Genomic DNA, 22,616 nt, shown 5'->3' with positions numbered 1-22,616 from the left:
AGCCTGCCTGCCAGACCAATGTTATCTTTATTTTAACTGGCTGGCTTTCATAGCTTTTAAAAATATTCTTGGGGTTCCTTTTTCTGTTTTCATTTGAAATGGCCTTGTTAAATTCAATAGATGTTCTGCTTCTTACTCAGTGTCTTTTTTTCTCTTTTTCGGTTTTAATCAATTCTTACTTTCCCATAATGAACCTATTGTACAAATGAGTTAAAAATGTTGAGAATACCTATTGAAGGTTTTCCCTTATAACTCAGAAGACCAGAGGAAATATAAAATGCACAGGGTTTAGTTCAGAAATGGTTTAGGAAAAAAACCACCACCACAAAAAATAATCAATATTATGTGACAAATAGTTTCAAATCATACCTGGTATTATTATTAAGTAGCATACTACAAATAATTAGAATTCAAAATCTGTCATTTAATTGGACTCATTAATCACAGGACTGATTTTTGTACTAATTTTTTACCCAAATAACCACAGAACTTAAATCATACTTCCTGTGACTTGTCAAAGCTCAGACGGAGGCTGAATGTAAAAACTGTAAGAACACAATAAAATAACAAGGTAATAGTTCTTTGCCAGTGCAGCATTCTATTTCTGTAAATCTAAAATTTCATTATTAAGGTTAGTTGTAAACTGAGGTAAAGAGATGAATTGGCTTATCTGCTAGTATGTGACAGAGGACGGAATAAGCATAAGGCCCTTTGAGCTCCAGACTGGGTGTCTGTCTGCTGAGCAACACTGTGTCTCACCTGCTTGTACCCAAAATGCCTGAACAATTTGCTTTCAGTCAAACAATGAAAATCAGACTCTGACTATTATTCACCAGCTTTATTTCATATATGTTTCTTCATCTGGATTGTGTGGAACTGATCCTAACTGATTTGCTCCAAAGTCCCTGTTACTTAGTGGTAGGGGTTAGTCTACTCATTGTACAGCCTGAAGCTTTCCTAGTATCAACAGTGATTATGTTTTCATCGCCTTGAGGGGGACATACCTGATGACTGTCTAATTCCAGGACTATGATTTCACTGCCTGCAATATTTCCACTGAGGTGCTGCACAGCTGTACCATGTTCTAGTGGAGTCTGAAAACTTTCAATTCATTATTGGGTGAAACTATTGCAAAAAGAATAATACTAGTGTCAGCAGCAAGGAAGTTTATTGTAAGAGATGACACTGTATACGCTCACTCAGGGTGTTTACCAGAGCTATAGTTGCCAAGCAGATGAAGTATGTTTGGAAGATGCATTAACAGGCTTTTCTTCCTGCAGCAACTGCTGAGGAATGAAGCATATTTCTTGTAGTTACTTGCATTTTGAATGACGCTATGAATTCTTGATTCATTAATGTGCCACTCCCACATCCACTTTTAAAATTTAGTAGCCAGGAAAGCTATCAGATTATCTGTTTACCAATGGGCAAAAGTCTTCAATCCCTTAAAGAGACAATGACTTGGTGACCAGTAGGCAGATTCGTTACAAAGGACGTTTTAGAAGGAAGTCAACAGCTCGCGTTTTGTCTCACATCCCATTTCCGGTGTACACTTACTGAAGTAAGAGAAAAGTAAGGAATATTCATTAACATATGTTGGAGAAAGGAAATCCTCCTACTGCAGCGTATCCCTCTCTGGCTACTCTCTGTATCCCCAGCCACATCTCTCCTTTTCAGAGATCCACTTCACACAGAATCACAGAATGTTAGGAATTGTAAGGGCCCTTGAAAGATCATCTAGTTCAATCCCCCTGCCGGAGCAGGAACACCTAGATGAGGTTACACAGGAATGTGTCCAGGTGGGTTTTGAATGTCTCCAGAGTAGGAGACTCCACAACCTCCCTAGGCAGCCTGTTCCAGTGTTCCGTCACCCTTACTGAGAAGAAGTTTATTCTCAAATTTAAGTGGAACCTTTTGTGTTCCAGTTTGAACCCATTACCCCTTGTCCTACCATTGGTTGTCCCCGAGAAGAGACTGGCTCCATCCTTGAGACATTCACCCTGTATATTTGTAAACATTAATAAGGTCTCCTCCAAGCTAAAGAGACCCAGCTCCCTCAGCCTTTCCTCATAAGGACGATGCTCCACTCCCTTAAATCATCTTTGTTGCCCTGCACTGAACTCTCTCCAGCAGTTCCCTGTCCTTCTTGAACTGAGGGGCCCAGAACTGGACACAATATTCCAGGTATGGTCTCACCAGGGCAGAGTAGAGGGGAAGGAGAATCTCTCTCAACCTACTAACCACCCCCCTTCTAATACACCCCAGGATGCCATTGGCCTTCCTGGCCACAAGGACACAGTGCTGACTCATGGTCATCCTGCTGTCCACCAGGACTCCCAGGTCCCTTTCCCCTACACTGCTCCCTAATAGGTCTTTCCTCAACTTATACTGGAACCTGGGGTTGTTCCTACTCAGATGCAAGACTCTACACTTTCCCTTGTTATATTTCATTGAATTTTTCCCCGCCCAACTCTCCAGCCTGTCCAGGTCTTGCTGGATGGCAGCACAGCCTTCTCGTGTGTCAGCCACTCCTCCCCGCTTGGTGTCATCAGCAAACTTGCTGACAGTACACTCTATTCCCTCATCCAAATCAGTGATGAATATATTGAATACTATAGGCCCCAGTACTGAACCTTGAGGCACTCCACAAGATACAGGCCTCCAACTAGACTCCATCCCATTGACCACAACTCTCTGGCTTCCTCAGCCAGTTCGCAGTCCACCTTACTACCCAATCATCCAGACCACACTCCCTCAGTTTAGCTGTAAAGATGCCGTGGGAGACTGTGTCAAATGCCTTACTGAAGTCAAGGTAGACCACATCCACTGCCCTGCCATCATCTATCCACCTTGTTATGTCCTCATAAAAGTCAATGAGGTTGGTCAAGCACAACTTCCCCTTGGTGAAGCCATGTTGACTGCCCCTAATGACCCTCTTATTCCTGATATGCCTTGAGATGGCACCAAGGATAAGTCGGTCCATCAGTTTCCCAGGGATGGAGGTGAGGCTGACCGGTCTATAGTTACCCAAGTCCTCCTTCTTGCCCTTTTTGAAGACTGGAGTGGCATTTGCTTTCCTCCAGTCCTCAGACACCTCTCCTATTTCCCAAGACTTGGCAAAAATGATGGAGAACGGCCCAGCAATCACCTCAGCCAGCTCCCTCAGCAGCCGTGGGTGCATCCCATCCGGACCCATGGATTTATGGATGTCCAGATTGCCTAACTGCTCTCTAACTCAGTCCTCATCAACCAAGGCAAACTCCTCTGTTGTCCTGCCTTCCTCTGGGGCCTCAGTGGTATGGTGCTCCTCAGGACAGCCTCCGGCAGAGTAGACAGAGACAAAGAAGGCATTCAGTAACTCTGCCTTCTCTGTATCTTCTGTGACCAGGGCAGCCACCTCATTCATCAGTGGGCCTACATTGCCTCTGTTGCTAGTTTTATCTGCCACATATTTGAAAAAGCTCTTCCTGTTGTCCTTGACCCCTCTCACCAGGTTTAATTCTAAGGAGCAGGGTCAGCAAGGCTATGTCATGACATTTTGTGTAGTTGACTGAGGAAGCTGCTATCTATTTGGCCTTTCAGCCCAAATTAGTAGGTAGAAAAATTCAACTTGGTAGTAGGAACAGTTTCAGCACAATTTCAAGGAAAGGTCAGAATTTTTTTTTTTCAATTTATTTATTTAGTTTTGTTTCTTTTTAATCTGTGGGGAGGCATCTTTGCTTTGTTACCATACCCAACTTCTAAGAATATGTTGTCTATAGCAGGAACTCCTTGCAACAAGTGCTTCCCTGGACTTTACTGTCTTTGAAAAAATAGGTGTGCAGAGAATCTCTTAGGGGTATAACTATTTTTTTCCTCTCACATGAAAATTGTCAAGATTTACAACATTCTCCTATGCCAAACTGAAATGAAAACATGAAACTTTTAAAAATGCTACAGGGAAATATTGGACTGGTTCCTTAAACACTCTACTTGTATTGCAACCATATATACATTTAAACTTTCTTAAATAATTTTATTTTGTGCAAACTAATTAAGTTTCAAAATGAAAGGCCATTTCAACCTGAAAAGGAAAACCCTTGTTTTGCTTTAAGAATACACAAGTGATACTTCCAAAACAGAAAAGAAGGTTTATTCCCACTAAATCTTCCTGTACATTTTTTTAGGTTTCACAACTTGGCAAAACCCCAAGGCAAGTATTTCATCTGACAACTCCCTAGAATCTGTAAAGACTTACTTTCACTGTCACTGTTTGGAGAAGCCTCACTTATGGTGTAGGTGGCTTATTTCCAGGTTTGCTTCTTTGCTTTCTGTAGAGAATGGTGGCTAGTGGAGCAAGAATATAACTGGGAAAACAGTAAAACATAAACCAGGCAGACTAAATGACTGTACATGTTGCTTCATCTTTGGTGCTTTTTTGTTGTAATGGTAAAGGACTGAAGCCTCATAGACACAAACTTGTTTTATTCACATGGATCCTGCAGAATTTGACTTCTAAATTTTGATCATTGTATAGTCATTCCAGTTTAGAGACTGATTTTCCCAGCACAATTTTCCTTTCTCTATCAGGCCCTGAGGGATTCAGTTGTAGGTGTGTTTTAATGATGCTGACACATGTCTATTAGTGATTTGGCCTGAAATTAAGGAATCATTTTACATAACTAGCAAACAGCTATCCAGTGGTTCTCATCAATGCTGACCTGGACTTTAGTCCAGCTTCTGACATAAAGGTAGAATCCTCTGTATCCTATTAAAATTGTCTAGGCTGCAAATTGCTTTAGTGAATGGTTTTACTAATAAACTCTAAATAAATGGTGGAATACTCAGCAAATAATATTGCCACTCTGGCCCACGTATATTGTAGTGTATTATGTAATCACCGAATGATACTTTTGTACATTTAAGTTTCCTCAGATGTGAAAATGATGGTAACTGGGCTGTCTTAGTGTATCTGTTGAAAAAATGTCTTGGATCCTGAGATGTTTCATGAAACCGTACCATATTAAATTTTGTATACAGAGGGCACTTCCTCTAGTCAAGAGTCAAATATGCATTCTTATTTAGCTATGAAATAGTTTTCCTGAGAAACATTAAAAAACCTCAAACATCAACTAGAGATAGGTCTGAACTGAGAGAGACCTCCCTAGATCTTAGGACTCATATGGCCCAATTTCTAGATTTGCCTGGAGGGGAGCCGTACTTACTAGGAGGCTCTTCCGTTTCAAATAAGCCACTTTACTTCATTACTAGCATGCATTAAAGCAGGTGCTAATATTCAAAATGTAGATATCACTGCTAAGCTAATGGTTGTTCCTGTTCAGAAGTGTGGGTACAAGATTAAATGATCTGTGATTATAAGGAAATGTTTACCCATGTATATCTGCCTAGAGCTTGAAATCTGTTTAATACATTTAGAAGAAAGTTCTTACAATAAATGTAAAAACGATGTTATTTTAAAACAGAGAATGAAAGCTATCTGCATTGTCAAACCTCTAGTTCTTTCCCTGTTTTCAGCCCCAAATTGTCACATCCTGGTGACCTATCAGTCATCTTGAACTACAAACCAAAAAGGAAAATCTCCATGAGAACAGCACACTAACATTTCCTGGTTGCCATGCAATGCAGACTGCGGTTTTACCAAGAAGTCTGCTAACAACATTGTGTCTAAATATTCTTCTACAGGTTTTTGTTTAAGGGGGGCAGGGTTTTTTCAAATCTTCCACTTCATTTGCTTTTATGTATCTCTGCAGTTTCTGCAGTTGTTAAAATAACTTTTTTTTTTTTTTTTTTTAAATATAAGCATCCACTTTGAGGATGAAACCGCTAGGTATTGTCTTGAAAACAATTGAAAGCATGGAGCAGTGCATGAAGCATCCATACAGTGGATCAAAAATATGGAAAATTAACTCCAATCAGAAGACTTTGCATGAGTCAGTATTACTCATTATGTGTAAAGGTTGCAGAACCAGGGTGGAGATGGAGATTGCACCTGGCTTCTTCCTGTGACAAATTCTAATGAGCTCCTAGTATTAATAATTTGGGTGTAACTTACACTTTCATGAAAGGACAGTGCTCTTTAGTCTGTCTCAGTAAATTCTATCAGACTAGTGGACTCTAGCTGACAAATTGTGGAACTGGAGTTAGTGATTTTGGCTGAAAATTATTAATTGAGCCTGGTTTAGATACACTAATGGCAATAGCAGAGAATGGCTTGCATACAGCTGCTTGAGACAAAGGAGCAGAAGTGCCAGGAAAGACAGGGAGAAAGAGCCTGTGTGGAAGTTTATGTACTCCATGCTCATAAAATTCATTGCATGCTTAGGGGTATTCCATGGCTTTGGGTTGAGTCACACGAGTCTCATGGTCTGGATGAGACTAATGAGGATGACAATTCAGACATGTCTAGTAACTTTTGCCTTTTTTAAGAGCTATTATTAAACAACTTCGTCTTTTGGCTGTAGCACATCATATGGATGTCAGGAAAAGATCATGACCTGTCAGGCCATAAAGCCTGCCAGCTATCAGAGAGAACAGAAGGGAAGATTTGAGTGCTGTTTGTGATTCACTCTGAATAAGCTCTTCTGAAACTTCAAAAGGGTTGAAGGGATCAGTAATAGTTTGGCACACAGTATGAGTTTTGCCCTGCCTTGTTGCTTGCAACAGAGAAAAAATATGTTAAAGCCAGCTAAGTGACATCAACATCAAATTATTGGATTTGACCTTCCTGTACTAAGGGAAAATGTGGATTGGGTAACCATGGTTCTTCCTTCACTCAAAATTAGTCTATAAGGCTCAGCATGGAAAAAATAATTTAAGTTTTTAATTTAACCCAACTTTTATTTTTGATAAGTTTTCTGTTGATAAGACTAGAAATATTTTCATTAATTCAATTATGGGTACCCATTGTCTGGATGTTAAAATATGGGACCATAAAGAAAAAACTCTGCATTCCTTGACAGCTCTGGGCAGAATTCTCTGTATCTGTATTTTGCCATTTTTAAAATGTGGTAGTTACTGTCTTCACAGAGGAGATGCTGGGTTTATGCAATTTGCTTAGACTGTGAAAAGTCATGTGAGTTTTAGGTGGTGCTGTGGTCTTTTTTTCCACATTGACTGTTTCATGAACAGAGTGTCTATATGACAACAATGTTATGAACATTAATAGTAGTTGTAGAAGATACCATAAAAATAAAAACAAAGCATGCTGTCTCAACATGACTTTAGGGCAAAGTGTCAACTAATTGGATGGCCTCAAAACCAGTTTTGATAGTTAAATTGCCACAATTTTTGCTCGGGGCCTCCTGGGCACATGCATGATCTCCCACACTGCAGGAGCAAGGCTTCCTGAGAACTTTATCTCTTCTGTGTGCAGTGCAGTTGGTTAGCACACGTTCAATAAGCCTGATACTTCCCAGAGGTGTGCTGGTCTACAGTATTACGTTGTAGAGCCAGGCTGAGCATTTCCGTGGAAAAAAGTACATGTGTGTAGCTGTAGCCTACAATTAGTTCCATTAAGCCTATTCCAATAAGCCTATTTATTTTCAACACTTGGAGTTTAAGGAATTTACTTTAATCAACTGACTACAATGGGATCTCTGGGTAATGAAGCATATAATACAGTTTTTTAAAGCCATGAATGGAGTGAGGTTTGATGACAGCTGAATCAAATTCACTCTAAACAAAAGTGAACTTCACTTAATATTTCAGTAAATCTGGGATGAGCTGCAAGATTCAAAGGCAACCCAAAATAAGCAGGAAAGGTTCTTCAGAAATTAGCCTCAAGTTACTGGAAGATATATTGATGTTCCAAACAAATCTAGTTCCAAAATCACAGAGCTTGATACTTGTAAGTAATCAAACAGAAATTTGTGATCTGATCCCCAAATTTAATATTAAGTCTTGGGCTTCACAGAGTATGTTTCATTATTAACAAATTTAGGCCCACCTTTTCTAAAGGGAAAAGAGAGTCAAGAAGGGAAAACTAAAGAGAAGCCCTTTTCCTGTCTAGGTCATTTATGTTTAATACAGTTACAGACTGGACAACTTCCAAAATAATGTCAGGCTTTGAATATGAAGCATTCCAAGCCAAAGTAAAAGTTGCTCACATGGCAGCTGTTAGAGCAGCTCCATCCCGTAGCAGTAGTCTTGGGCCATATCCTTCTGTGCAGGGTATCTATTCATTGTGTTGTCATAAGACAACAACTATTTGGATCTGCAAGCTGAACATCTGATGAGTACGTTGGTGACTTCTAGGCACCCATGGCAATTACTTTGAGCATGTGGTACTGTTCAGCATGGGGTGTGACTGCATGTCCCTAGTCCCTCTGGTCCCCAACACCAGTCCTGGGCATGTCTGTGTCTGACACTTGTGGAAACATTGTGACTAGTTCAGAATCACGTGTGGGAACTTGCTGGGACTGTCATTTTATATTAATCCCCTAGTTTCTCCTCTGACTACGAAACTCAGCCCTCCAGTGAGGGAATAAGTCCTCCTGGAAAGAAAAATGTGTTTGTTAGTGTTCCATTCCACACAGTTTCCTCATTCTTGCCTTCAAAACCTCTCATGACGTGGCTGTCATCAGAGAAATTTTAATAGAACTGGTTTTCCCTGGAAGAAAACAACTGTGTCACAATAAAGGCAGTTTGAGAAAACATGATAGTCTCCCATAAATTTTGCAAAACTAAAAAATTATGTCCTCTTGGTATTTTTTTATAACATAAGAAAATAAAGATAATAAGAACGGTAATCACCAAGACTGTTAAAGAGCTATGTAACGTATATCAATTTAGGCTGGAAAAAAAATTCAGTGTAGCCAAAATAAGTGGGGGCAGGTAGGAGAAGAGATATTTTTTACATTCTTTTTGTGGGAAGAATTTTAATTCTGTTGCCTGTGTGAAAGTATCCCTTGGACAAGCAGTCATCAATACTCTTGAATTCCTACTTTGGCTGCAAATAATGGTAGTCTTCTCACACACCATACAGTCTGGATCTAGTCTGGTATTTTTAATCCTTGTTTCCTGTACCCTGTGAAGAGGAACACTCTTTGCAATTTACACTGAGTAGATACACTGTAGATAGAATGAGCTCAGTTTACCAATGAATGAAAGCAACTGAAGGAAGAGTGCACATCTTGATTGATATAATTTGCTTCCACATGTATGCTATAGGAGAAAATAGGCTGTCAGGCAAAAATGACCTTAGTAAAGTTGCTTGTTATTCACATAGAAAGTATCAATGCAAATGTACATGAATTGCATTTTGGGTCTTCTAGGAAAATAATTATATTGCAACTTTTATTTCAAATAGATGATACAGACACCCCTTTTTATTATTTGGAGAAGGCTGGTCTATTTTCCCTTTCTTGCATGTGGAAGTCCTGTTAAAATTGAGGTAAAAATGAGTCATGCTCCTCTCTTCACCAGTAATAACAGGCTACTCCAACTAAGTGTGCTTTGCAGTTGTCATTCCAGTCTGGAGTTGCAACCACTTTTTTCTCTTAGGGAAAAGGTGGGGCAGGAGAAAAGTTAATTAATATTGCTTTGAAGCATCCTGATCTTTCCTCATTTTCTCTATGCACATGATTATTCCCTGTCCTCCCCTTCCATCTTTCTTAGCTGTTCTTGTTGAAAAAAGATGTTCAAATAATGTTTATTTTATCTCAGTTTATTCAGTTACAGACTTTTCTTGGATCATACTGTTTTCCCATTGTACCTTTTTCATTACGTAGGCAGTATCATTCCAACATAAAGATGAATGGGGTGTGATGTCCTCAGAGTCTCCAGCACTTATGCCTTTTGTTCAGTGTTTGTAGTGAATTTTATGAGGTGCTCCCTTCCTGTAGGCCAGGAAACAAATTGGGCAACACAACTGTGGCATCTACTTTTTATTATTTTATTCATTATTTTTATCCTCTTAATGCTTGCCATTGAAAGTTACTTCAATGTGCAAACTTTACAGTATTTTTAAATTAAAATCCATCTAAGACACCCTTTAATATTAAATAGGCTTACTGCAGTACAAATTGAAACTCTGACATACGTTGGCAGTAAAACTTTTATGTCTAAGAGTGAGCTCAGCAAGGGGAAGCCTTTTGAAATGGAGGGAAGTATTGTCAAGATGAATGAACAGAGGGCAAGAAGTTAATTCATGTGGACTCTTACATAACGTGTAGTTGATGCTTCTCTTTCTTCCCTAGCAGGCTGAAAAAGAAGAGCTTAAAGACGATCTTTCAGGGACTATTTAACAGTACAATGTTGTCCTTATTCAGAATATATGTGAAGATAATTTAGGTTTTGTCTCATACAGATCATGCAACATCAAACCAGTGCAAGCTTTTGGCTTTTGTCTAGCTAATAATAGGAGCGTTTTGCCTGAACTAGTTCTGAAACTGGGTATTGATGTATACATTCATTTTAAAAGGATTCACTGTGAAGGCATTACAGTGAAACAATTAGGGAACCTTACAATTATCTTTAAAAAAATCTGTCATTAATTAAATACTTTGTTTTCAAATACCTTCAGTTAGTTTTGCAGTAATGTAGCTTCCAAGGCTTACACAATGTATTTACATCTTTTGCATGTTACTGTTAATGGTATTTTAAAAGTGCTAGATACCTTACAAAACCATGTTTATTGCTATTTTTGGAAAGGCTGAAGATTTGGCATGTGTCTCAGCTCACAGAAGGGAAGTATGAAGAAGGTAACTGAAAGTGCTAGCTCTCATTCTGAACAAATCTGTAGCTGCTACTTGTTGTTGGTTTGCATTGAAAGCACTATAATTGAAAATAAATAATTTCCAGGTATTCAGTGAAGTGTTAAGTTTACAATTTGAAATTCCTTTTTTTTTTCTTTTCTTTCAATAACAGAATTCAATGTAAGTTGCAGATATGGAGGAGTTTTTCATGTTGAGAAAAATGGTCGCTACAGTCTCACACGATCTGAAGCAGTTGAACTCTGCAGAGCTCTCAATAGTACTTTGTCAACACTAGAACAGTTGAAGAAAGCTCATGAACTTGGATTTGAAACTTGCAGGTAAAGAAATTATTGAAAAAATAATATATCATTACAAGTCCGTCAATCTATGCTACAGTGTAATAATTACAGTTGACTTCGCATAGCTGTTAATTAGATATCAGTCCTTAGGTAAGTTATATTTTTGGCATGTGTATGCTTGCTCTGGGTCCAGTAATAAATAAGTCCTTGACGGCATATACTTTTTACCAACTGTCTTTTAAAAATCATAGCTTCTTACAGATAAAATATGAAGATAACAAAAGATTTACAGGATAATAAACTAATTAGGAAGAAGTTCATATGGTATTGCTGACTAATTGGCAAGATAACTATGTGAAAATTATTTACTATTTTTAACGACCCAATGTAAGGTCTGAAGATGGTGGATAGAGCATAGGAAACTCTGTCTTGCCAAGCAACAATAAAAAGCAGCAAGTGGTACTGTGAGGGCTGAACTCCTGACATCTTAGTGAAAAAATGACCATAGTATTAGCGCATTTTTACAGTCCATAAATAGAGAAGTTTCAGAAGACAGCCATAAAAATTATTAAAAAACCCCAAACCACATTCCCAAGTGACTTATTTACCGTCTGTAATTATTGAGTATAGAACAACAAATACAGATAATACAGACTCTTCAGTTTACAAAAAATAACTACACCAAGAGATTGGAAATTTCTCATAGAAAATTTTGGATTTAAAAAACTGCATACTATACAACAAAAAATGAAAATATAATAATCATTGGCTGAAACAACTTGTAAAGGGTTATAGTAGATTCTTTGTCACGCCAGCTTTTCATCAAGATGAAATATTTTCCTCAAGGATGCCCTCTGTTCAAACAGTAATCAAGTCGGGACCATCATGTGGTGTGTAAATATATCAGACTAAATGATCGTGTGATCTTGCATTACAAAATACATAATACACTTATTATGCAAGTAATCCTAAGCATTCCTGTGCAGAAAAGAGATCAAACTCAGGACCTGTAAATTTGAAGTTTGGGTGTTTTGTGTTGGTTTGTGTGTGTATGTGTGTATGTGTGTGTGTGTGTTTTGTTGTTTGTTGGGTTTTTGTTGTTGTTTTGGTTTGGGTTTGTTGCTTTTTGTTTTGTTTTTTTTTTAATTAGATAACATAGATTCATACTGGTAAACCATTACAGAGTTGAAATAAATTTCAGTAGATTTTCATCTTATTGCAATCTAAAATAAACAGCAAATATGGAGACATGTAATTTATATTCTGACATGAAGTAGAAAAGTTCAGTGGATATTTGTCCAAAATTTTAAGACTTTCCTAACAGACGGATAATACTAGCATCAGTACTTATTGCAATTATTTCCTGTCAGGTGATTAATTTCAGTCTAGTCAGTGGTGCTTTACTTTTTTAACACCTAATGCATGAATGTTCTTTCCCACTGGTTTGCAAGCCCATGAAAATTGAATAAAGCTCCTTTCAACCTAGCAGTATCTGTACAAAGTAATTTGTAATAATGGAAAGATATACTTGCAGGGCCTTGAAAACATTCTTACACATATAAATGTCATGCACTGCCATTGATGACAGAATATGGAACGTTCATTTTCAGAACCATTATGCCCTACCCACTGGTGAAAGAGGTGGGCAGTAGTGCCAGGGAACAATGGACAGAAAAAACTTAGAAGATTCTTCCATGAGAAGTGGGAGTGACCTTTTAAAATAGTACTGCATAAAGACTAGAGGCAATTCTTCACTTTGAGAGAAAAGTCCTGCGTAACACAGTAGGCATGTTCTTTTTCTGACATTAACATATGAACATACTTAGCATTCCAAATTGTCCAGCACTACACAATATATACAGAATAAGGATAAAATCCTAACTAAACTCCTAGGGGTGGAGATTTTTAGTGCTAGCCATTATTAGTATTCTGCAAAATGGAAAATCTTTTCTAAACTTATCAGTATGGCTAGGCTTTTATCAAACTTGAATAGGAGAGAAAATTATACTGTGTACAATCACCAAAATACATGTGTAATGTTGAACGAATAAGATGAATCAACAGACCATAACACAAGTAGGGTGATTAATTGATTATTAAGTGTCAACATTGTAGTCCCTGTTTGAAGTGTGAGTAAAGCAGTTTATAATTCCACCTACAAGAGAGTTTCAGAATTGCAAGTATCTGCCCATTAGACAGGTAACTGGAATGGGGTTCATAGATAAAAAACTGTAAAGCTATGAAATTTACTCCTCCCTGATTGTACCTCTCAAGAAGTAAAACAACACCCAAACGAAACCCCAGTTCTCATTACCATTCTGTCATGGATCCCAGCTGAATACATTGGAATTAATCAGGTGTTACAGAGTTGCAAAATGGTAATAATGCATTATGCACTATGTAGCACTGTTGACAACAGTCTTCACTGAAATATGTGAGCTGAGTACAAAATAGTCACATTGTTTGACTGAAAGATGCGGTAAGAATTTCTGGATAGATGAGTGTTGTATCTGAATATTTTACCAAGCCATCGGCTTTTGCAGAAAGTAATGTGTCTTACAATCATTCTCTAAATTTGCTCAGGTACAAAACTGAACCCCAAACATTCCTGTGTGAAATGTTACTGAGTAGTATGTAATGCTCAAAGCAATGAATATGTCACTCTGATGAAAAAATAAGCCAGTCTTTAGTATCAGGTAATACAACCTCAGCCTGAATGAAAAGTGCACTTGCATCCCAGTCCCTCTGCTTTCACAGCCTTGCTCTGGAACTGGTCATCCTACCTAATAAGATGTTCACTTAATTAAAATGGGTTTAGCTCCTGAAGTTACATGCAAAATGGTGTTGGGTATCTGGAGACTCGAACATGTAGCTACATGTGAGAAAGGAAAGCCCTTCATATACAAAAAGTGTATTATTTTTAAAATAATATAAGATGAAAATAATTACTTCTTTGTAGCTTCTTCATGTTTGAGATACCTAGAACATTTATGTTATCTGCTATAATATGTAGTATTGTGTATTTCCTCTGTTCTTCACAGGTATGGTTTTGTAGTGGGGAATATTGTTATTCCACGAATCAATCCCTATCATCTTTGTGCAGCAAATCATACTGGCATTTATAAACTTTCAGCAAACACAACTGGTCGGTACGATGCATACTGTTACAATGCTACAGGTATGTATGTGCTTTTGTGATATATTTTAGATCTAGCTTAACTAACAATAGCATATGTAATCTGTTTCAGGTGCTGGAATGGGGGCTTCTATACTAAAGAGCATCTGTTTTTCAGCTGAGAAGAAATACATTGTCAGCCTCTAGAAGTGTATCTCTAATGCCAGCAATAAATTTGAGCCATTTTGTCAGTAGCGTGTTTTGAAATAAACCATTTTCTGCCCTTGGAACTAACTTAGTAGCTTATAGTTAATTTGTAAGTGAACCATCCCAGCAGTGAATCTAAAAGACATAACTGTTGTAGGTGATAATGCTCAGTTCTTCTGTTAATGCACACATGAGCTTCTATAGCAAACAATAATTATTTGTGTTAAGGGATGCTGGGAGTGGCTGACACCTACAGCAGCTCCAAGGCCCAAGGGTATGCCTGCTGCACTCCTGTTTGCAGGTTCCTCCTGTATTTGCTTTTGGACAAGTCTCCATTCAGACATTAGGCAGTTAAATAGCAATGTGGGTCAGAAACAGACTGCTTTCTTCTGAAGTTTTAAACTTTTTAATAGTTGGAAATATTTTACTAAATTATTAGGAAAATGTAGATAACCTTGTGACAGATGCTGAACACAGAATTTGAAGATAAAGTCTGGGCTAACTTCAAGTGTTTTGAATTTCAGTAAATTACTGTATTCACAGTGGAAACAGACAGATCTTACAGAAAGCTGTAAGCAATACTCAGTCATTTGAATGACAGTGACAGTTTTTGATTTTGTTCTTGGTAGTCATATAACTAAAAATCATCTTTGTGTTGTCATAGTATCAAATGAGCTGCCATCCTCTGTCACCCACAGACTCTTCTTGTACTACACTGATGTGCAGCCCCACCAGAGTTTTGTAACTGCTTCTGAGTGTTTTCCTTCTGGCACTATGAGCAGGTGACTCACACTCTGGATCTGAGCATACCCCTGCAGCCCACTGGAGCAAGCAGCGCTCACAAGACCAGGGCATACTCTGCCTGTGCTGAGCCTTGCATGGAGTGGATGGGGTCCTTCTGGCTAGAAAGGATTAGCGTTGCCACTGCTGCCACAACAGTGGGGCTGCCTGCATTGAAACTGGGTCATAAGGCTATTTTAGCTGACATTGATTACAACCCTTTTCTGGAATGGTTATGGAAATGAAGAATCTTGTCATTAGCTGACAGAACAATCTCGAAGTGTCCCACCTGGGAAGGAGCAAAAAGGGAACTTAGGTAGAATAGTGAATAACATTTGATTTGGAAATTTGTTTACTATTTCCCACATCTGAAACTGTTGGTTTGTGGTTATGTACAATTAATATGAGTATACTTGTGACTTTTTAATCAATTTTCTCAAATTATTATTTCCTATTTTCCTTCTTTTACAGAAACAAGGGACAAAGCATGTGAGCCAATTGAAAGTCTAGATACCTCTTTCCTCAATCATCAGGGTGAAATAGGTACTATATTGATGAGAAAGACTTACCACTTGTTTCATTTTTTTAGGATCTGATTATCTTTTTTTTATATAAACAATTGCTAATATTAAAAATCAAGCCAAACATAAGAAAAAGAAGGCAAGAGATGTTCAACAGCAATTAAAGCAATTAGTCACTTGTCTTCACCTAAATCTTGTGTAGCTCCGTTTGTCTCAAGGTGCTACTAAATGTTTTTTATATAAGTACTTGACATTTTTTAACACCTCAGAGATGTTGATGTTTCTTTTACATATAGGACTTCACATAAGACAGCACTCTTTCTACATCTCATTTGAGGTGCTGGTTAGAAAAGTGGCTGGAAGTGGAAGAAAAGTCTCATAATAATTTTTTTGTCCTAATACTAAAATTCTGATTGACTTTACAGAGGCCAAGATTTTATGCTCAAAGTCAAACTGCCTGATCAAAATTTCAAAATATTTGATGCAGAGTTTGACAAATATATACACTAGCATATATACGTTAGACATAGTTTAGTGATGTATGATCTAGACAGATTAGATAAGATGTCAAAAATGGATGAACTGATATTTATCCACAAGTGTTTCACTTTATTTTTTTGTTATAGGACTTAAACTGTTTAACATTACTGAAATACAGTTATGTATCTCCTTGTTATTATTAGTGGTTTAATTTCTTCTTTCCAACAGTTATTGACAATGCAGATGGCTCACGTTATGATGCAGATGGCACACGCCATAGCGGAGAGTCCTCAACCTCAGGAGCGGATGATGAAAATGTAGGTAGTGGATCAACACATGACGCAACTCCCATGGATACCTCTATCAGGAGATCCAGCCCCTCATATTACGCAAGTGCTACTCCAGTCTCAGAGCTGCCAGGTCATTCTTCTGAAGGGGATGAAAAAGAAATTCCTCGAAAAGATTCTGGTAAGTACAGTAGGTTGCCCCTTTAAAATAACTGAGTGAAGGATTACATAGCTAGTTAAAGGATATCATAAGGGAATAAGAAGCACAATCTCTAATTTGTATCCTGGGGAAGCAAAAGGGGAATGTGTGTCTCTAAAAGAAAACAGAAGCATTCTGAATTTCTGAGGATTTTTTTTGATTGCACGGGAACACAAAGCGGCCATGCATCAGCATAGTTTCCCACATAAGCCTTTCCAGGATGTTGAGAATAGATGGTTCTAAGAATTTGATCTTGTTCATATTAAAATGTTGATTTCATTAAAAGCTCAAAGACATATCTAGTGTTTAATACAGAGAGGTTAGTTAGACTGGGGCTATGGGTACATAAAGGATACAATAACATTCTTGGCTGTTCTTTGAAAGGGTGAATTGACATTAGACATTGACATAAGAACAAGGAGTTTACAGTAGAAGTGATTTGTCTTTGTACAAATACGAGGAGTTTTTTTAGGACATCTTCTTGCTACAGCATATTACAGAATGCAGAGAGAGATAAAAATGTCAACTTAAAATGTAACTGTTTTCTTTTTCATTTAGGCTGTAAAGCCAAATTCTGTTTTCATGAAGCTGTACGAGATGCAAATGGCATAGTCTCTTCTAGGACATTCTGCAAATTAGTGAAATAGAGTACCTGACCTGTATATTGCTTTCTTGCAAAATGGCACATATTTTATTTCATCTTTTATGTTGTTCATGCGGCTGAAATTATCAGAGGTCTGAAATACTCACTCTTATTTAACCAAGGAGATATAAATATATTTCTTCCTCTAGGTACAGTCAAGTTTACTTTTTATCAAGTCACCAATAACTTACCAGTGAAGGATACCACTAGTTTACATTATTATCCTCAATAAATATGGAAATTAAAAAAATACTGAACATTAGGATTATAAAATGATTTTTCACTATTGTACTTGTTTGTTCATGTAGTTAGCATCACAAAAGGTAAATCTTCACATTCTCTTTCTAAGGAACTATGACCAGAGCCATTCCCCAAGGTGTATGACATGTATTTCAACCACTTGACATGACAATCCTTATCAACTCTGCTTACATGCAGAGTTTAGAGTTTTGGGCTGAATCTCAGAATAGATCTTGGTAAAGAGGGGAATACAAATAACTTCACTCATTACTCTAGAATCTCTGCTCAGATGGTATACAGGTACAATTAGAGCTTGAATCACATGAACAGATCATTGCCAGAAAATTCATTATTGCTGTAATACATACTCCTCTTGAAATAATCTGTTTTGGTGATATCCTTACTGTGTCAGTAAAGTAAGGCTATTAGGGGTTGAATTATATCAAGAACCAAGTCTGTCTTTATTCTCTCTTGGACCAATAAATGAAGGAATGGAACTTGCAGTATAGAATAATACAAATAGTTGTCAGTATTGAGATGCAGCTCAGCTAATGAAATAGTAATGATTCATCCATCACCATACAGATGATGAAATTTCCCCTATATCACTTGACATCTCCTTGGTGACGACAGCTGATGATTCCCGTGAAAAAGACAATGGACAGTATCCTGCAAGTACTAGTAAGATTTGTGTATTATAATTACTACATCAAACATAGATTGCATTAAAACTGCTTTCTTCTTCCAGCACGACATTCTGTTAAGTGGTGAAGTATACATCATCTCCATTTTTGGAAAGCCGTTGAAAGACAGTACTTTACAGACTGGTTAAGTCAGAAATAAACTTGACACTCTGAGACAAGGAGAGAAACTGTTTACCTCAGTGTTTACACATGAGTTCAGAAAGATTGTTGTTTTGTGCATCTCAATGAGAAGTAATGAAATATTCAGTAGTGGGAGAAAGTTACATGGAGAAAAAACAAAAAAGGAAGATAAAGCCCTGCCCTAGTCTCTGCTGCTTATATTGTGCAACAGTACAGTCTCGTTGGAATATCCCAGCCACAATTTAATTTCCCAAAGAAAAATCCAACAGACAGGAAATTGGAAAACTAAGAAATAAGCAAAGAAAACTATTTAACATATATCTTCAGATAGATGGCTAAAATACATCTATGTAATTCTATATTGTGTGAAAGTGAAAAACAAAATCGGTGTCTCTCCGTCCTTACTACACGCTATTTGTAAAGTTAAAGTTTGGTGAAAAGGTGTTCAGCTTGATCAAAACACATCTTTGGTATGAGTCCAAAGTAAGCATTTGCCACAGCTCCTTGTTCTTCAGATCATTCCCTTTCATTATTGCCCTGGCTGTGGACATTAAGGTGATGTTCTCCATCAAGCCCATAGTCCAAATTGATACACTGCTAGCACTTTGCCATTGACTTTCTCTCCTAGATGAAACAAGGTTTTCTTGTTATCAACAAGTTATGATTCATCTGTAGATGTACAATGGATCAGATGCCATAAAATTCTGTTGCTGATGGATGAGATTCTTCCCTAAGTTATCAGACTTACTTGCTCAAACATTAACTGTGACTGGTTATATAATAGGTACTTTTATGCTCTGATGGATTTTCCTTCTATCTGGTTTAGAGCATTCCCTGAAAAAAAAATCTAAGCAATTAAAAAAGCCTTATATCCCTACTTCTGCTAATCTGACAGGAAACTATCTGCATTGGTATTTTGTATGTGGAAGTAAGTAATGAATACCTATTTATCCCTTAAGAAAATAAGCTTTTAAGGCTTGTTGTGGAAAGCTGAAGTGAGAATTTTGCCGTGGTTACAGCAAGTCAGGTGGCAATTATTCAGTTATTTTCTTCTTAACAATTTTTTGACATTATCATTTTGTTTACATCCCAACGCTCCATATCTGAAACCACCTAGGTTTTGATGGTCTCTCACTCAGATCAGATTTTGAATGCCCAGGTTTCCCATGTTCTGACACCAGTTTCAGAGTAGTAGTGCGAAGTTTAGGGAACTGTTAGTGACTATGAGAAGAGACAATATTTATGCAGTAAAGTACAACTTTTCAGAAAGGCAAAATCTGTTAGGTTTTGCTACCAAGATAGCTACATCTTCAAAAAATGCAGTTCTGATTGTAAGTCCATGAACTGAAGAACATTGGTTTATCCTATTTGATCACCAGAATGCTGTCATATATTGCACAGAAATAAATCAAAACTAGTGTCTTTGATGCTAGCCTTCAATATATTTTTCTAAATTAATTATGTAAAGGTTTTCTTCTGATTGAAAAAGAGCACATATCTTTTTTTCATCTTCAATATATAGAAATAAGATGGTCTAAATGATGATAAAAATATTGCTTGTGAAGAATAATGAAAATAAATGTATTTCCAGAGAAAACATTTGAAGCAGATTTTGCTTTCTTTTGGTGAGTATCTGTATGACTTGAAGTGCAGCTCTTATTGCAAACTCTGCTTCTCAGTTTATTGATGAGTAGCTTTCTTAGCAGAGGGAAAGGCGTGCATGCTTCTACTAGCTTTGAAAGCTTTTTGCCAAAATATTTGGATATATTTCACATGCAGTACAAATTTTGATTTGTCACCCCTAAAAGTGCTATGTAAAATTTGTTTAATTTACTGGAGTTTCAGAGGTAGAAACACAATCTCATACTTCAGTAGAATGTTTCAAACTTTGCTTACACTAAAAGTGTTGGTTATTTTTGCTGTTGGAGGAATGTAATGATACCATAGGTTCATACATTTGCCTTGCACTTGCATCCATTTCAGTGGCATGAGCACGCTCAGGGTGCCAGTACTACTGGACTTGACTTTGCTGGAGGAAAAGTGCTTGTCAAGAAATAATAATGTCACCATTTACTGCAGGGCAATAATAAACCATGGCAGATGCTCTCTGTTACATGCCCCTTATCTCTCACTGGTTGTACATTTGATAGAAATAGAACAGTTCTTCACATTGTTCATGTACTGCAAAGGTATTTCGCCTGTCCAAAAGGGATGAGTATGTAAGTCATTTTATAATGGATGTGTCGCGGTTGAGACGGACAAGCGACATGGACCAAATTCTTTCAAGATGAAAGTAATAGATGCCATTTATTGCTACAAGTGCATTTTTATACAATTCTGCCAGTTCATGTGTCTTTTCACTATTGGTTACAAGTTACAGCACTAACATCTCATTGGTTAAACTTGCTATCATCCATGTTATTCTTCTATCCCCTTCTCTCTCACGGGTACATCTCTCTCCGGATACTCCTTTACTCCCATCCTCCTCAAGGGTAAATCTTAATATCTCAAGGCTGATCTCTACTCTCATATTTTCTGTCAAGGATTCCACAGACCCACTGCAGTTTCCCACAATTCCCCCTTTTTTTATTTGTGCTAAAAATGCTGCCCTCGTTGTCCACTGCAGGGCCCTTTGCAGCAGAGAAATCATGCATGGCAACATTAGTAACACAACCACAACAATCATCAAAATGATCAGTCCTGTTTTCACTACTGATAACAACCATCCTAAAAATTCTCAACCACTAAGCAATTTATTTAACAAATCCCATCAAAATCTTCACACCCATGTCCTTGAGCTAATAACAAAAATCTATCGTGGCCCTACTCTGCCGTGTGGCGTGTCTTACAGAATCTACATCTAACAAAAGTCCACTTAAAGCCTTTTAAGTTCTGTTAGTTTGCTTAACTAGCCAGCATCCTAATTTTCTAAAATATTTAAAGCTTTTAGCTGTGCCAACACCAGATACAAGAGATTCTAAAACCCTTAACCTTGATCCCCAAAAATCTACATTATCATCACATTTTGACTCTTATACACGCAAAAGCTGTTTTTCTCATCTTACTCTTCTGTGATCTATTATCATAGATATATTGGGCGTTAAGAGAGTTAATAGTCCCAAAATACACAGTCCTCCAACAGCATTAGAAGGAATTCCTGGTCAGGCTCTATCTCCACAGATCAAGAATACACCATACAGGAGGTTTTGGGGTCGCTGTTCCACATTATCAATGACAACCCTTGGATTCTTCTGCGAGGCATTACACCATCGAGTTTCATTTCTATAGTCACCAATGGTAGCATTAACATTTTGCAGTCTTATCCATTCATGCTTTAGCATATTGTCCTGGCACTTTTCACAAACCAGCTGGATACAAGCATCCATGGGCACAGATCCCAGCAATTCCAGTTCCTGTGGTTCAATGTCTATTTCCGGGAGACAGTTAATCCAAAGTGCCATGTTAGTATTATTACAGTTTGTTGCAATGCCTCTGCATCGACCATTATTTTGAAACAATTGTGTGATGCTGCTATAGTCATCAAGGAGGATGCCAACCAAGCATGTGTGGAATGGGTTTTCTGGAGATGCCATAGCTAGGCATATGGAATCCTGGTCAGTCATATTGGCTAAAGTACTCCACATGTTAGTCTTTGTCTGTGCGGGCATCCAAAACACAGCAGCTGCAGCAATCATTGTCAGGAAGATAGCACAGGTTTCACGTTTCGTGCCAGCAACCATTGCGGCCCTTGATCTGTAAAGACACAAGCAGAGCCTCTCCCCCAGGTTATCAATTGATGTGGCCTTTTCCATTGACTAGTGATTTGACCATAAGTAATGTAGGTTCTTTCTGATTTAGCATGATTTTGGGTCATACTTGCAAAGTATTTAATCACATACAATGCTTTTGACAATTGGTTTTGTGGTGTTTTCCCTACTTCTCCCCCCTTTTTGTTTTAAAAAAGAACAAAACCAAAACAAAAAAACACAGTTCAGAAGCAGATACGTGCGTTGGACCTTGACTACGTACTCAGAATCACAAATCAAATTTAGAGGTTCCTTCTTAAAAAGCTCTAAGTAATTTAAAGCTGTGCCAAGTTCTGCTAATTGGGTTGAACCTTCAAAAATTTTTTCAGAATGATGCCAATTGTTATCTTCACACTAAACCACTACAGCTTTATGAGACTTCCCAAAACCATCGACAAAAACTTTGCAAGTATGTAGGATCAGACCAAATACAAGTATGGCCTATGACCTGATGTTAAAGACTTGCAGGTTCTGCAGTAATTTACATTTTACATTTATGCATGCCAAAAGCTGTGATGTTA

General features: G+C 37.6%; 1 protein-coding gene across 3 annotated transcripts in view; it reads left to right on the top strand.

Moving 5' to 3' along the window:
- CD44 (CD44 molecule (IN blood group)) overlaps window positions 1–22,616 on the top strand; it is a 78,746-nt gene that overhangs the window by 30,061 nt on the left and 26,069 nt on the right. For 2 of the 3 annotated variants that reach the window (XM_080344971.1, XM_080344970.1), the window contains 5 exons: window positions 10,867–11,032; window positions 14,035–14,171; window positions 15,567–15,638; window positions 16,325–16,564; window positions 18,051–18,146. In XM_080344971.1, the coding sequence (XP_080201097.1) occupies window positions 10,867–11,032; window positions 14,035–14,171; window positions 15,567–15,638; window positions 16,325–16,564; window positions 18,051–18,146 (711 nt within the window). The remainder of the gene's footprint in view (window positions 1–10,866; window positions 11,033–14,034; window positions 14,172–15,566; window positions 15,639–16,324; window positions 16,565–18,050; window positions 18,147–22,616) is intronic. The other variant, XM_080344972.1, reaches the window with a different exon arrangement.

Source organism: Nesoenas mayeri (assembly GCF_963082525.1).
Source record: "Nesoenas mayeri genome assembly, chromosome: 5".
NCBI classification, from domain to species: Eukaryota; Metazoa; Chordata; class Aves; order Columbiformes; family Columbidae; genus Nesoenas; species Nesoenas mayeri.
The sequence above is the reverse complement of the archived record's forward strand: the minus strand, read 5'-3'. Positions and strand labels throughout refer to the sequence as shown.